This window comes from Erythrolamprus reginae, chromosome 2 (assembly GCF_031021105.1).
Source record: "Erythrolamprus reginae isolate rEryReg1 chromosome 2, rEryReg1.hap1, whole genome shotgun sequence".
In the NCBI taxonomy this organism is placed as follows: Eukaryota; Metazoa; Chordata; class Lepidosauria; order Squamata; family Dipsadidae; genus Erythrolamprus; species Erythrolamprus reginae.
Genome location: NC_091951.1, coordinates 169661635 through 169674794, shown reverse-complemented (window position 1 = coordinate 169674794; position 13160 = coordinate 169661635). Strand labels below are relative to the sequence as shown.

At 45.1% G+C, this 13160-nt stretch overlaps 1 protein-coding gene across 1 annotated transcript in view; it reads right to left on the bottom strand.

Annotated features, from left to right (window-relative positions):
- ERN1 (endoplasmic reticulum to nucleus signaling 1) overlaps nucleotides 1–13160 on the bottom strand; it is a 111603-nt gene that overhangs the window by 70056 nt on the left and 28387 nt on the right. Inside the window, exon 2 of the mRNA XM_070740367.1 lies at nucleotides 12346–12466. Within this exon, the coding sequence (XP_070596468.1) occupies nucleotides 12346–12466 (121 nt within the window). The remainder of the gene's footprint in view (nucleotides 1–12345; nucleotides 12467–13160) is intronic.

Sequence of the window (13160 nt, the reverse complement as noted above, 5' to 3'; positions counted from 1 at the left end):
CTGATTTTTTGTCTTTTTTGCTTCCACGCATGCACCAGGCGCATGCTCACACCCCATTCCAGTAGCACCGGGAATGGTGGCCTGCCACTGGTCTAATTATAACAGTTCGTTCAGTGAAATGTTACAACGGCACTGAAAAAAAGTGACTTGTGACCATTTTTCACCATTATGACCTTTGCAGCATTCCCATGATCGTGTGATCAAAAGTCAGGTCCTTGGCAACTGGTGCATGTTTATGACGGTTGTAGATGAGGTCATGTGATCCCCTTTTGCGGCCTTCTGACAAGCCAAGTCAATGGGGAATCCGGATTCACTTCACAAACAGGTTACTAACTTATCAACAGCAGTGATTCACTTAACTGAGGCAAGAAAGGTTGTGAAATTGGGGCAAAACACATTTAACAAATGTCTCACTAAACAACAGAATGTTTGGGCTCAATTATGGTCGTAAATCAAGGACTATCTGTACATTCCTTTCCCACCACCACCTTTAAAACTCAAGAAACTAAGGATGATCCTTCTGAGGCGATGGCCATGCCTCCAATGCTTCTGTGGGCTAAACTGTCTCTTATCTGACTCTGTGGTTCTCCTTTCTCTCAAGGAAATTCTCCCTGCTCTACTGATATTGTCTCATCCGTTCTTGTTGCAAGCACTGTTTCCAGCTGTTTCTTTCAAACCCCTCTATATACATTCTTTATTGGCAAAGTATGATTGGACACACAAGGATTTTGTCTTTGGTGCATATGCTCTCAGTGTACATAAGAGAAAACATTATTATTATTATTATTATTATTATTATTATTATTATTATTATTATTATTATTATTATTATTTCAGTACAACATAGCGAACGAGATCACTATGCTGGATTTCGTATTTCATCACCAGTCAGGTGCTTCCCAAGCACCTAGGACTGCGTGATGTAGTGGTGAATTATGTTTGCCGATCCCAGTAAAGTGGCCTTTTGCAATTGACAGATGGAGATTTTGTCAATTCCAATGGTTTTCAAGTGTCCGCTGAGATCCTTTGGTACTGCGCCCAGCGTGCCAAGTACCACTGGGACCACTTTCACTGGCTTATGCCAGAGTCGTTGCAGCTCGATTTTTAGATCTTCGTATTTCACTAATTTCTCTAGCTGCTTCTCCTCAATTCTGCTGTCTCCTGGGATTGCAATGTCGATGATCCATACTTTCTTTTTCTCCACGATCACAATGTCTGGTGTGTTATGCTTCAGAATTCGCTCAGTCTGAAGTCGGAAGTCCCACAGTAGTTTTGCTTGCTCATTTTCGACCACTTTTTCGGGCTTATGATCCCACCAGTTCTTTGCCACTGGTAAATGGTAGTTCCAGCACAAGTTCCAGTGGATCATCTTGTGCCGGAACTACCATTTATTATTATTATTATTATTATTATTATTATTATTATTATTATTAATTAGATTTGTATGCCGCCCCTCTCCGAAGACTCGGGACGGCTCACATACATTTGCCAAGAATCATGAGGTACGATACTTAACGTTGTACACATTCTATTCTTATGCATTCTTATCTTTAGGTTTTCTGGAAAGTTGCTGGAGCCCAGTGGACTGCCAAGCCAGAGTGAGCTTGGAATTCAAACAATGAACACTACGTAGTAAACTCTGCCCTTTTTGAAAGTGCATTGTGACATATCACACAAGGATAAAAGGGGAGAGAATTTGCTCAGTGTTCTCTTCATTTTGTCAAATGCTTCAGATTCTACAAAAGCTTTGGTGTGGCGGATGGGGGCAGAGGTGAAATGCAGCAGGTTCTGACAGGTTCTGGAGAACCGGTAGCGGAAATTTTGAATAGTTCAGAGAACCAGCAAATACCACCTATGGCTGGCCCCAGAGTGGGATGGGAAGAACCGTTGTACATACCTGAACGGTCTTCTCGATGCACTGGAAGGAGAGTCCAACATGGGTAATTACCAATCCTATTGGTAGAGACTGAGTTAATTTAAATATTTAAATACGAGGTAGTCACCGCCCCTTAGCAGCCCCCAATACCTCAGTTTTAAAAACGAAGCCAGTATAGAGGTAACACAATTTATTGAACTTCAACCATATAACAATTAACTTTTAAACCTCGCAAACCCAATTAATCCGGCGACCTGGCAACTACGCCGGGTGGGTTTGGACTCTCCTTCCAGTGCATCGAGAAGACCGTTCAGGTATGTACAACGGTTCTTCTCCACTGCACTGGGAAGGAGAGTCCAACATGGGATATACCAAAGTTCACATCCCCTGGGAGGGAAAAGGCTGTGCCACGGTCGACGGAGAGGAACACACCCTCTGCAACACACGCCTCCCAAAGGAAGCTTCAGCCGAAGCAACCGAGTCAAGTTTATAATGACGGATGAAGGTTGTAGGCGAAGCCCAAGTCGCTGCCTTACAAATGTCTTCAATAGATGCTTGGGTATTCCATGCTGCAGACGCAGACGCACTTCTGGTGGAATGCGTAGTTATGCCAGCCGGAGGCGACTGAGACCTAGCTTTGTACGCTTCCGCAATACAATCCCTAAGCCAGCGACTAATGGATTTAGATGAGACCCCAAGTCCCATAGATCTTTGAGCAAATGACACAAACATCCTGTCAGTTTTCCTGAACTGAGCAGTCCTTCTGATATAAATCTTTAAGGCCCTCCTAACATCCACCTTGTGCCACCTCAACTCCAACGGATGTTGACCATGTGTGCAAAAGTCAGGAAGGACCAATTCCTGTGATCTGTGAAATCCAGAGTTGACCTTGGGTATAAAGGCCGGATCCAGTCTCAGCACCACTCTGTCCGAGTGGAACACGCACAATTCCGATCGAGTAGACAGAGCCGATAATTCGGACACTCGGCGCGCTGATGTGATCGCCACGAGAAATGCAGTTTTAATTGTTAGCAGTCGAAGTGGAATAGACCGTAGCGGCTCAAAAGGAGGTGCAGAAAGAGCTTTCAACACGAGAGACAAGTCCCAAGTCGGGAACCTATGTATCTGAGGTGAGTGGGAGTTGACTGCTCCTTTAATAAAATCCCGTATCCAAGGGTGTTGTGCTAGCTAACGAGATTGAGGCACCTGCACAATGGTCGCGAGAGCAGCTATTTGCCTTTTCAAGGTATTTGGCGCCAGACCTCTATCAACTCCTGCTTGCAGGAACTGTAACACCAGAATAACCGAGGCTTGTTGAGGGTTAGAACGCTGCTCTAAACAAAACTTACAAAAGGCTGCCCATGTAGCTTGGTAAATTCGTACCGTAGACGGACGACGAGAGCCTGCATGGTAGATACAACATTATCCGGTATACATTGGTTCCTCAATCTGAGCCTCTCAAGTGCCAGGCGGTCAGCTGGAACCATTGAGGGTTCGGATGACACACTGACCCCTGGCTCAATGATATTTCGGAATCTGGAATCCTCCACGGGGGAGACACAGAAAAGGCTATCAGGTCTGCAAACCAAGGGCGTCTCGGCCAATGGGGAGCCATCAATATCAACTCTGCTCCTTCTTGCACCATCTTGTCCAGTGTTCTTTGAATAAGGCATGTTGGTGGAAATGCGTAAAGCAGACCTTTGGGCCAGGGAGACAACAGGGCATTGACCCCTTCCGCCCCTGGCGTCGTGAACCGGGAATAGAACCTGGGCAATTGGGCGTTGTCCGGGGTTGCAAATAGATCCACTGATGGAACCCCGAAGCGGCGACCTATGCTGTTGAAAAGAACTGGGGCGAGTCGCCATTCCGACGGATCCAAGGTCGCCCTGCTCAACCAGTCTGCTTGCACATTGCTGGTCCCCGCAATGTGCTCCACCATCAATGAAGCCAGATGAAGTTCGGCCCAATCGAAGAGAGCCGTAGTCTCGAGCATGAGACGCTGTGACTTCGTGCCCCCCTGATGATTGAGGTGGGCCCTGGTCGCTACATTGTCTGTTAGGACCAGTATGTCTCTGCCCTGAACCCAGAAAGCAAAGGCTCGGAGTGCCAGAAACACTGCCCTGAGCTCCAGGAAATTGATGTTGATAGGAGTCAGGTCGTCCTGAGACCATAGACCTTGGGCCATATGAGGACCCATGTGAGCCCCCCAACCCGACAGACTCGCATCCGTGGTCAGAACCAAGCATTTGTGACTGTGGAGAGGGGAACCCCGGAACCACGCTGGGGATAACCACCATCTCAGTGATTATTTGACGTATGCTGGAATCCTCACCTGCCGGTGAGAATGGCTCACCTTGTTCTTTTGGTACGGAAGTAGGAACCATTGGAGACTCCTGATGTGGTGTCGAGCCCATGGTACGATTCCTATGGATGATACGAGAGTCCCAAGTACCTTGGACAACATTGCCAGCGATACCTGATGTTGTCGACACAGATTGCTGACCAGACGCCGAATGTTGAGGAGCCTTTCCGGTGTCAAAGATACCGTGTCCTGGGTGATATTTATAATAGACCCCAGATGTTGGATGCTTGTAGAGGGAAAAAGATTACTCTTTTCCTCGTTGATGGTATAGCCATGTCGCTCCAGGACGTGCCGTGTAAGAGTCAAATCCTGTTGTGCCTGGGGCAGTGACTTGGACATAACGATGATGTCGTCCAAGTATGCTATCACCCGTATAGACTGGGCCCTGATATGCGCCGTCAAGATGTCCATCAGCTTTGTAAATGTCCGAGGCGCCGAGGACAGACCGAACGGCATCTCCCGGTACTGGTAGTGGGTACCGTGCAGGCAGAACCTGAGAAAGCGACGATGGGCCGGCCAAACAGGAACGTGCAGGTAAGCATCTTTCAGGTCTATTGACGTTAGAAAATCGTGATGACGAATAGAGGCGAGAATCGACTGGAGAGAGTGCATTCGAAATCTCCGATACCGGATGAAGGCATTCAGGGATCTTAGATTTAGGATCATCCTGAACCCTCCTGATGCCTTTGGCATGAGGAAAACGATGGAATAGAACCCCGTGCCTTTGGCATGCTCCGGCACCCTCTCTATCACCTTGATATTCAAAAGATGGTCTATCTCCTGCTGCAAATGATGTTTTTTCAGCGGATCTCGTGTTGATGGACATTGGACAAACCTGTGTGGTGGGGGCTGAAGAAACTCCAGGCGCAACCCTTGAGAAATTGTGGCTATCGCCCATTTGTCGGTGGAGATACTTCTCCAGGAGGCACTGAAAAGTTGAAGTTTGCCTCCTATGGGCGCTAGCGAAGGCAAGTCACTTGGAGTTGCGTTTGAAGCCCCTTTGGTTTCCCCTGAAGGGCCGTCTCGCCTGTTGATACCCCCTCGGTCGGTCTTGAAAGGCCGCACGGTCACTCCGAAAGCCTGACTGACCATACTGGCCTTGTTGGAATGGCCTGACATTCTGACCCACCGACGAGGAGGAGTCCCAACGAAATGGCTGGCGACGATTATAGGGGTTAGCCCGACGCTCCTGTCGTCTGTACGCTCTGGGAAGGGACTTCTGTTTGTCCTTGTCCTCAATGAGGACCGGATCCAACGCTTCCCCAAACAGCTTTTCTCCTTGGTATGGGGAGGAAGCCAAGTTCCACTTGGACTTCAGGTCCGCTGGCCAGTTCCTCAGCCAAAGGAGTCGCCTTGAAGCCAGTGATGTCGCCATCCCTCGAGCTGAAAACTTCGCTGCGTGGAGGGTAGCATCTGCAGAGAACTCTGCAGCCGCTAATAGTTTACTGATGTCCTGACGTAGACGGCTATCGTCTGGACCTAAACGGGCCTGCACCTCCTGCAGCCATATTATGGAAGCCCGATTGAAAAAAGACGCCGTAGCGGCTGCCCGAAACCCCCAGCTGGCCATTTGATGCGACTTACACAATAAAATCTCCGCCTTTCTGTCCTCTGGTTTTAAACTATCACCAGTTTCAGAGGGGACCAAAGCCTTTGAGATCAGAGTCATTACTGGCTGGTCAATGGGCGGAAATTCCAGCAGCTTTTCCATGTCCTCATCCAGAGTGTAGAATTTCCTCTCCATGACAGAAGGTCCTTGGGCTGCTGCTGGAGTCTGCCAGGGGCGCTTAATACTCTGTCTAAAGATCTCCGAAGATGGCACATGGTCAGTCTCGGTCTGGGGTTCTTTAAATAGCACCGTAGATGGTTTAGGGTCATCAGTGGAATCTGCCGCTTTGGTAGGGCCTGGTAAGTCCACTGTTTGTTTCGCCTTATGTAGCAGTACCTTGAAAAAGGATGCCTTGAAGAGACCAGCTACCACTGGTTGTTCAGGAGCGGTCTCGTCATCTGAGAAATCATACTTTTCCTCGGTGTCATCTAACTGGGATGGCTCTTCAACCCAGGACCCCATACCCGAGAGGGGCGGTACTGACCAAGGATTTCTTGTTGAACGAGGGTGTTGTGTGTTCTGCACCCTCGCTGCCATCCCCTGAGAATATGCATCAGTAACAAGCCCTTGCAATGCTGGAGACATCTGTTGCCAGGTGTCAGGGTGCACTCTAAGCCCAGCTGCAGTGGGTGTAAAGGTTGCTGAAGGCCCACTCTTCATGGAATGAGAAGCTGAAGTAGGCCTAACTTGACCAAGGCCTGATGCAGATTGAAGAGGTGCAGGCAGAAATGGGCCTTGCCTTTCTGGGGACCAATCCCTCTCTGATAAAGTCTCTGCTGGTCTTAACCCAGAATATGGAGCTTGTGGATCCCTGGCCTGAAACACCAACTGCGCAGGGAGAGGCGAGGCAATTCTAGGTGTCAGAATGGCTGCCTCCAGCCTCTGCTCCAATGCCTTAATTCTCCTCTCTGCCTCTTTGAGAGAGGAGGAGGAGGCCTGAGCCTTGGATTTATCTTTGGGCTTTGACTTGCCCTTATCCTTAGGCCCCGTGCTGGGGGAGGATGCCTTGTCAGAGGTCTTCTCCTCCATAACTACTCACAATTAACTGTAGTTAACATTTGTCAAGATAGAAGCAATACTACTCCGAGAGCTGTCAGCAAAATGGTGGCTTTAACCCCTTCAGGGACTGACTCGTGAGCACTGCCACTGTTGGTCGCGCCCACCAAGTGGGCGGAGAGCAACTCCTTTCCCGCTTGAAATGTCGGGCTGTCAGAACCTGGTCCAAAATGGCGGGCGCTGTCACTGAAGCCCCAAAATGGCGGGTGCGGGGAAATCTGCCTCAAAGAAGGTCGCTCCCCGCAACAAGCCGCTTGCCTCCTTCTCGGGGACCTGCCTCCCCACCTCGAAGGATTCTGCCCAGCTCAGCCTTCCCTGCCGATCCAGCGGCTCATAAGGCTTCCAAGGGGGCGAAAAAACGCCGCGGCGGCGGCACGGCTTTTCTAATCAGCGCCGAACAGCTGATGGGCGCTGGCCCTGCGCCAGGTAATCCTTTCCAAGGGGAACGGTTATCCCTGAGCCTCCCAGTGAGGGGGGCGGACCCCCTCACCTTCGGCTCTCAGCCGGGTATGGCCTCTGAGGCCAGTGACCCCAGGCTGAGTTGCTCCCCGCTGAGGATATGCCCGCTGAGGGAAGGGATCCCCGGGAAGAGAAACGGTGGGGGTAATGCCCACGGAGGGCAGAAACCCCTTTCCAAAGGCTCCTCTTCATTCTGCAAGAGAAAAGGGAAAAGGAGAAAAAAGAAGACAAGTTATTTATTAAAAAGCATTAATACTTAAAGAGATATACAAAAAAACAGTCTCTACTCTTAGACTGAGTTTTTAAAACTGAGGTATTGGGGGCTGCTAAGGGGCGGTGACTACCTCGTATTTAAATATTTAAATTAACTCAGTCTCTACCAATAGGATTGGTAATTACCCATGTTGGACTCTCCTTCCCAGTGCAGTGAGTGGAGAATGGAGATTTTGCAATATCCTTCCCCCAGGAGTGGAGAGGGAATTGAGATTTTTAAAGTATCTTTCCCCTGCCATGCCTACCAATCCATTTACACAGAACCAGTAGTGAAAATTTTTGAATTTTTGAATTTCCCCCCCGGGTGTGGGAGTTGGATTTCACTTCCAAAGTTTGACTGCTCTTGATGTGAGATACTTACCATTGTCTCATGGTCACTCATGCCCACATTTTCTCAGCTCAAAGCTAATTATGTTATTTTGGCACAGAGGCAAAAAGTCCCAGATGCAATAAGTCAAATTAGCAGCATTTTTCTATCTCTTCAAAATGTTGCAAATTGCAATGTCCTTTAAGTATTCATTGTTCGCAATAGGTTCAAGAGATTTTCTCAGTGGAATTCCTTGTCTCTTATTATTTATTAGCACAGAAATAAAACCAGAAATATCCAAATTGCATCATTTGCATAGTGAGCAGATCAATAAGTACCATCCATCCATCCATCCATCCATCCATCCATCCATCCATCCATCCATTTATTTATTTATTTATTTATTTATTTATTTATTTATTTATTGGATTTGTATGCCACCCCTCTCCGTGGACCATATTATCTAACAAATTAAACTATTTTCGTATATCATCCTATAAATCCAGCTATTTCCAGGATAATTACTTCTGGAAGAACAAATGACAGCATGACTATTTATTATGTCTTTATAAACAAGAGTGTTCTAGCTCACTAATCTATACATAAGAACATAAGAACATAAGAGGAGCCATGCTGAATCAGGCCAAAGCCCATCGAGTCCAGCATTCTGTGTCACACAGTGGCCCACCAACTGTCCATGGGGATCTTGAACAGAAAGGGAAGGCAAGACCCTCCATTTCCCGACCCCCAACAAATGGTACTCAAGGGGATCCTGCCTGCCTCAACCAACATAGAAGCGGCACATGGACATCCATTTCAATAACCACCGGTACACTTGGCATCCACGAATCTGTCTAATCTTGGCACTCAAAGTTATTAAGTAGTTTTTAAGCATCACACTGAGATTGTGCTAACAAATATCTCTATAAAACTTGCATCAAATGCTTTAAACTTTAATTCTCGCACCTTAAGAACAGGCCCAAAAGATTGATGGCAAGGAATTGGAAGGATCAAAATATGTGGAAGGGCCATCATTTCCTGTTCTTATAAGCTGGCAGCTTGTTTTCAGCAATGTTTTTTTAAAGTGTTTATGTTTATGAAGAAAACGTTGGTTGTGGTACATTTGCCTTGCAATGAGGTTGTATTGGAAAAAATATTATGTATTTTCAGGTGAGAAATAATGTGCAAATAACAACACACAGTTTTACATAGTCTTCAATTCCAACTTAACTTCTCAGAAACTAAGGATCATTAAAGTCAGTACAGTACAGATAGTCCTACACTTACAACAATAAACGATTCTTCAAAGTTACGACAGCACTGAAAAAAGTCATTTATGACTGTTTTTCACATTTAACAACCATTGCACCATCCTCCATAGTCACATGATCCACATTTGGATGCTTGGCCACTGGCATGTATTTATGATGGTTGCATGTCCTGGAGATTTTGATAAGCAAAATCAATGGTGAAGCCAGATTTATTTAATAATCATATTACTAACTTACCAACTGCAGTGATACACTTAACTGAGGCAAAAAAGGTCATAAATGGGGCAAAACAGTTGTCTTGCTTAACAACAAAAATTTTGGGCTCATTGTGGTCATAAGTATTGTAGTTAGTTGTATTAACTACTTTTTAATAATTGCAGAACTGCAGAAAAAACAATTGCTGCCAACCTGCCTTCCATTGAGAACCTGTATAATACTGCATGAATCAAAGAGGGCCATGAAAATGTTTACTGACCCCTCGCATCCTGGACATAAACTGTTTCAAGCCCTACCTTCAAACTGTTGCTACAGAGCACTGCACACCAAGACAACTAGACACAAGAACAGTTTTTTCCCAATGCCATCACTTTGCTAAACAAATAATTCCCTCAACACTGTCAAACTATTTATTAAGTCTGCCCTACTATTACTACTAGTTTCCCCCCATCATTTCTATCACTCATTTCCTCCCACTTAGGACTGTATGACTGTAACTTGTTGCTTATATCCTTAAGACTTTTATTAATATTGATTGTTTCCTCATTGCTTATTTGACCCCTATGACAATCATCAAGCGTTGTACCTCATGATTCTTGACAAATGTATCTCTTTCTTTTATGTAAACTTTGGTGCATATGCACCAAGGACAAATTCCTTGTGTGTTCAATCACACTTGGCCAAAAAAGAAATCTATTCTATTCTATCTATTCTATTGTGTCCTTACTTTCTACTTTAGGTTGGTATTTAACAGACCCCAAAACCGAATAGCAATTTTCTTCCTCTCCACAGTCTCCTTCACCTGCATGTGCTCTGCAAAATAGCTCTGGTCAGAATTTGGGAATTACAGAGGTGTACATGTTAGTTTTATGGCATTAGATTTTTGTCCTTCATTTAAAACCATAATAAAATATGACACTGTTTCTCTCTCTCTTACACCCATTCACTCACTCAAGACATAAGCATAACTCTCTTTTCTATAAAACCTTTTGTCAATATGCATATCCCAGCTGCCTGAAGGGTCTTCTCAGCTTCCCAAACAATTTTGGACTGATAACCATGGATACCCTTCAGTGCAAACTTTATCTGCATGACAATCCCTTTAAGAGGAGCTCAGCTGTTTTTGTAGTCTAGACTAGAGCATCTGCCAGTGATCATTACACCTTCTCACTTAAAATGCATTCTACATTCAGAAAAATAAATGGAGAGAATGAGATGGCCAATATTTTGCAGCTCATTAACTTATTCTAAATAGTCCTTTTATTTGGAAACCAATTCAAACGAAAAGTCTACTTACTTTATGGGAACAGATCTACCTGTCCATTGCAGATAAAACTACAGTATTTCTATCTGAGAAAAAAAATGTATTGTGGCACATGGCATTTTCTCAGAGTTTTGTTGGGCAATAACAGGTATGAACATACACAGTACGCTTTGTATCAGGTTGAATCATAGCAACAGGAGAAGAAACATAGAAACATAGAAGTCTGACGGCAGAAAAAGACCTCATGGTCCATCTAGTCTGCCCTTATACTATTTTCTGTATTTTATCTCAGGATGGATATATGTTTATCCCAGGCATGTTTAAATTCAGTTACTGTGGATTTATCTACCATGTCTGCTGGAAGTTTCAGTAAAATAATATTTTCTCATGTTGCTTTTGATCTTTCCCCCAACTAACTTCAGATTGTGTCCCCTTGTTCTTGTGTTCACTTTCCTATTAAAAACACTTCCCCCCTAGACCTTATTTAACCCTTTAACATATTTAAATGTTTCAATCATGTCCCCCCTTTTCCTTCTGTTCTCCAGACTATACAGATTGAGTTCATTAAGTCTTTCCTGATACGTTTTATGCTTAAGACCTTCCACCATTCTTGTAGCCCGTCTTTGGACCCGTTCAATTTTGTCAATATCTTTTTGTAGGTGAGGACTCCAGAACTGAACACAGTATTCTAAATGTGGTCTCACCAGCACTCTATATAGCGGGATCATAATCTCCCTCTTCCTGCTTGTTATACCTCTAGCTATGCAGCCAAGCATCCTACTTGCTTTCCCTACCGCCTGACTGCACTGTTCACCCATTTTGAGACTGTCTGAAATCACTACCCCTAAATCCTTTTCTTCTGAAGTTTTTGCTAACACAGAACTGCCAATACAATACTCAGATTGAGGATTCCTTTTCCCCAAGTGCATTATTTTACATTTGGAAACATTAAACTGCAGTTTCCATTGCTTTGACCATTTATCTAGTAAAGCTAAATCATTTACCATATTACAGACGCCTCCAGGAATATCAACCCTATTGCACACTTTAGAATCATCGGCAAATAGGCAAAACTTACCTACCAAACCTTCCCCTCTTTTCCAAAACTCTGAAGTTTTGGAAAAGCCCACTCAGAGCCTGGAAATAGCTTGAATTTCTTAACAAAAATCATGGCACATTTTAATTAAGGGTAGATGTAGCTTTCTGATGGCATGAGCCCCCTCCCCCCATATCCTAGATACTGACCCCACAATTATGCTACCACCCTTTTAAGTAATCTGAAATTAGACTTCGAAGTGAATTACTAAAAAACAGTTTTCCAAGATTCTTGAAGATAAACAGGCTTGAGAGATTTGTAGATTTGGCACGCGCTGTACTCATGTCACTTGAATTTAGCAGGAATGTCTTTGAATAGTCATGCCTAGGTTTATTCTCTTAATCTTCAATCCTGTGCATTCTAACTTGGAAATACTGTAAATGTCATTGAAATCATCAGATGACAACCAAACAATAAGCAACCTTGCACAGGCTAGTGGTCTCTTCATAATGCGATATTTAAAAAACCCAAAACTGATTCTGACATATATTAACTTTGCAATTACCACAAGTTAATGAAGAGAAAAGACGGGCAATATAGCATCTCTTCTACTCACCTTCCTTTAAAGTCCATTTAATTGACCCCGTTCTCTTGCTAACTGCATGTAAACTCCCATCAAGAGTTGAAACGAACAATAATGTCTCTGGCAAAGTCACTGAATTGGCATTTGCACAGATCTGAAGAACATGAAAAAAAGAGCAAGGGAGAGCATTAGATTTATTTTGTTGTTCACTGAGGAAGGTGAAGATTTGATAAGAAGGGTAAAAATGTATATTCTGTCACATAATGACCAGTTTCTCTTTCTTGCAAAATACTGGTAAGTAGGCTAGTTAGCACAAGCAACCTGAGCAAGATTGTACCATTTTAAACCTGTGCTTTTTATTAACTTTCCTCCTGTTGCCACCATATACAGTAATACCTCGTCTTACGAACCTAATTGGTTCCAGGGGGAGGTTCGTAAGACGAAAAGTTCGTAAGATGAAACATTGTTTCCCATAGGAAACAATGTAAAATCCATTAATCCGTGCAGGGGAACCCCCCCCCCCCCGCAAAAAAACGCCGCTGCCCGGCTGTCACCTTTTAAAACAGCCGGGGGGACTTCCCAGCAGCCTCCCGAAGCCGAACGCCAAACCCGAACTTCCAGGTTCCGCGTTTGGGAGGCTTCTGGGAAGCCCCCTGGCTGTTTTAAAAGGTGACAGCCGGGCTGCGGGGCTTCCCAGCGGCCTCCCGAATGCCAAACCCGGAAGTTCGGCAAAAGTTCGGCTTCGGGAGGCTGCTGGGAAGCCGCGCCACCCGGCTGTCACCTTTTAAAACAGCCGGGGGGCTTCCTAGCAGCCTCCCGAACGCCGAACCCGGAAGTTTGGGTTTGGC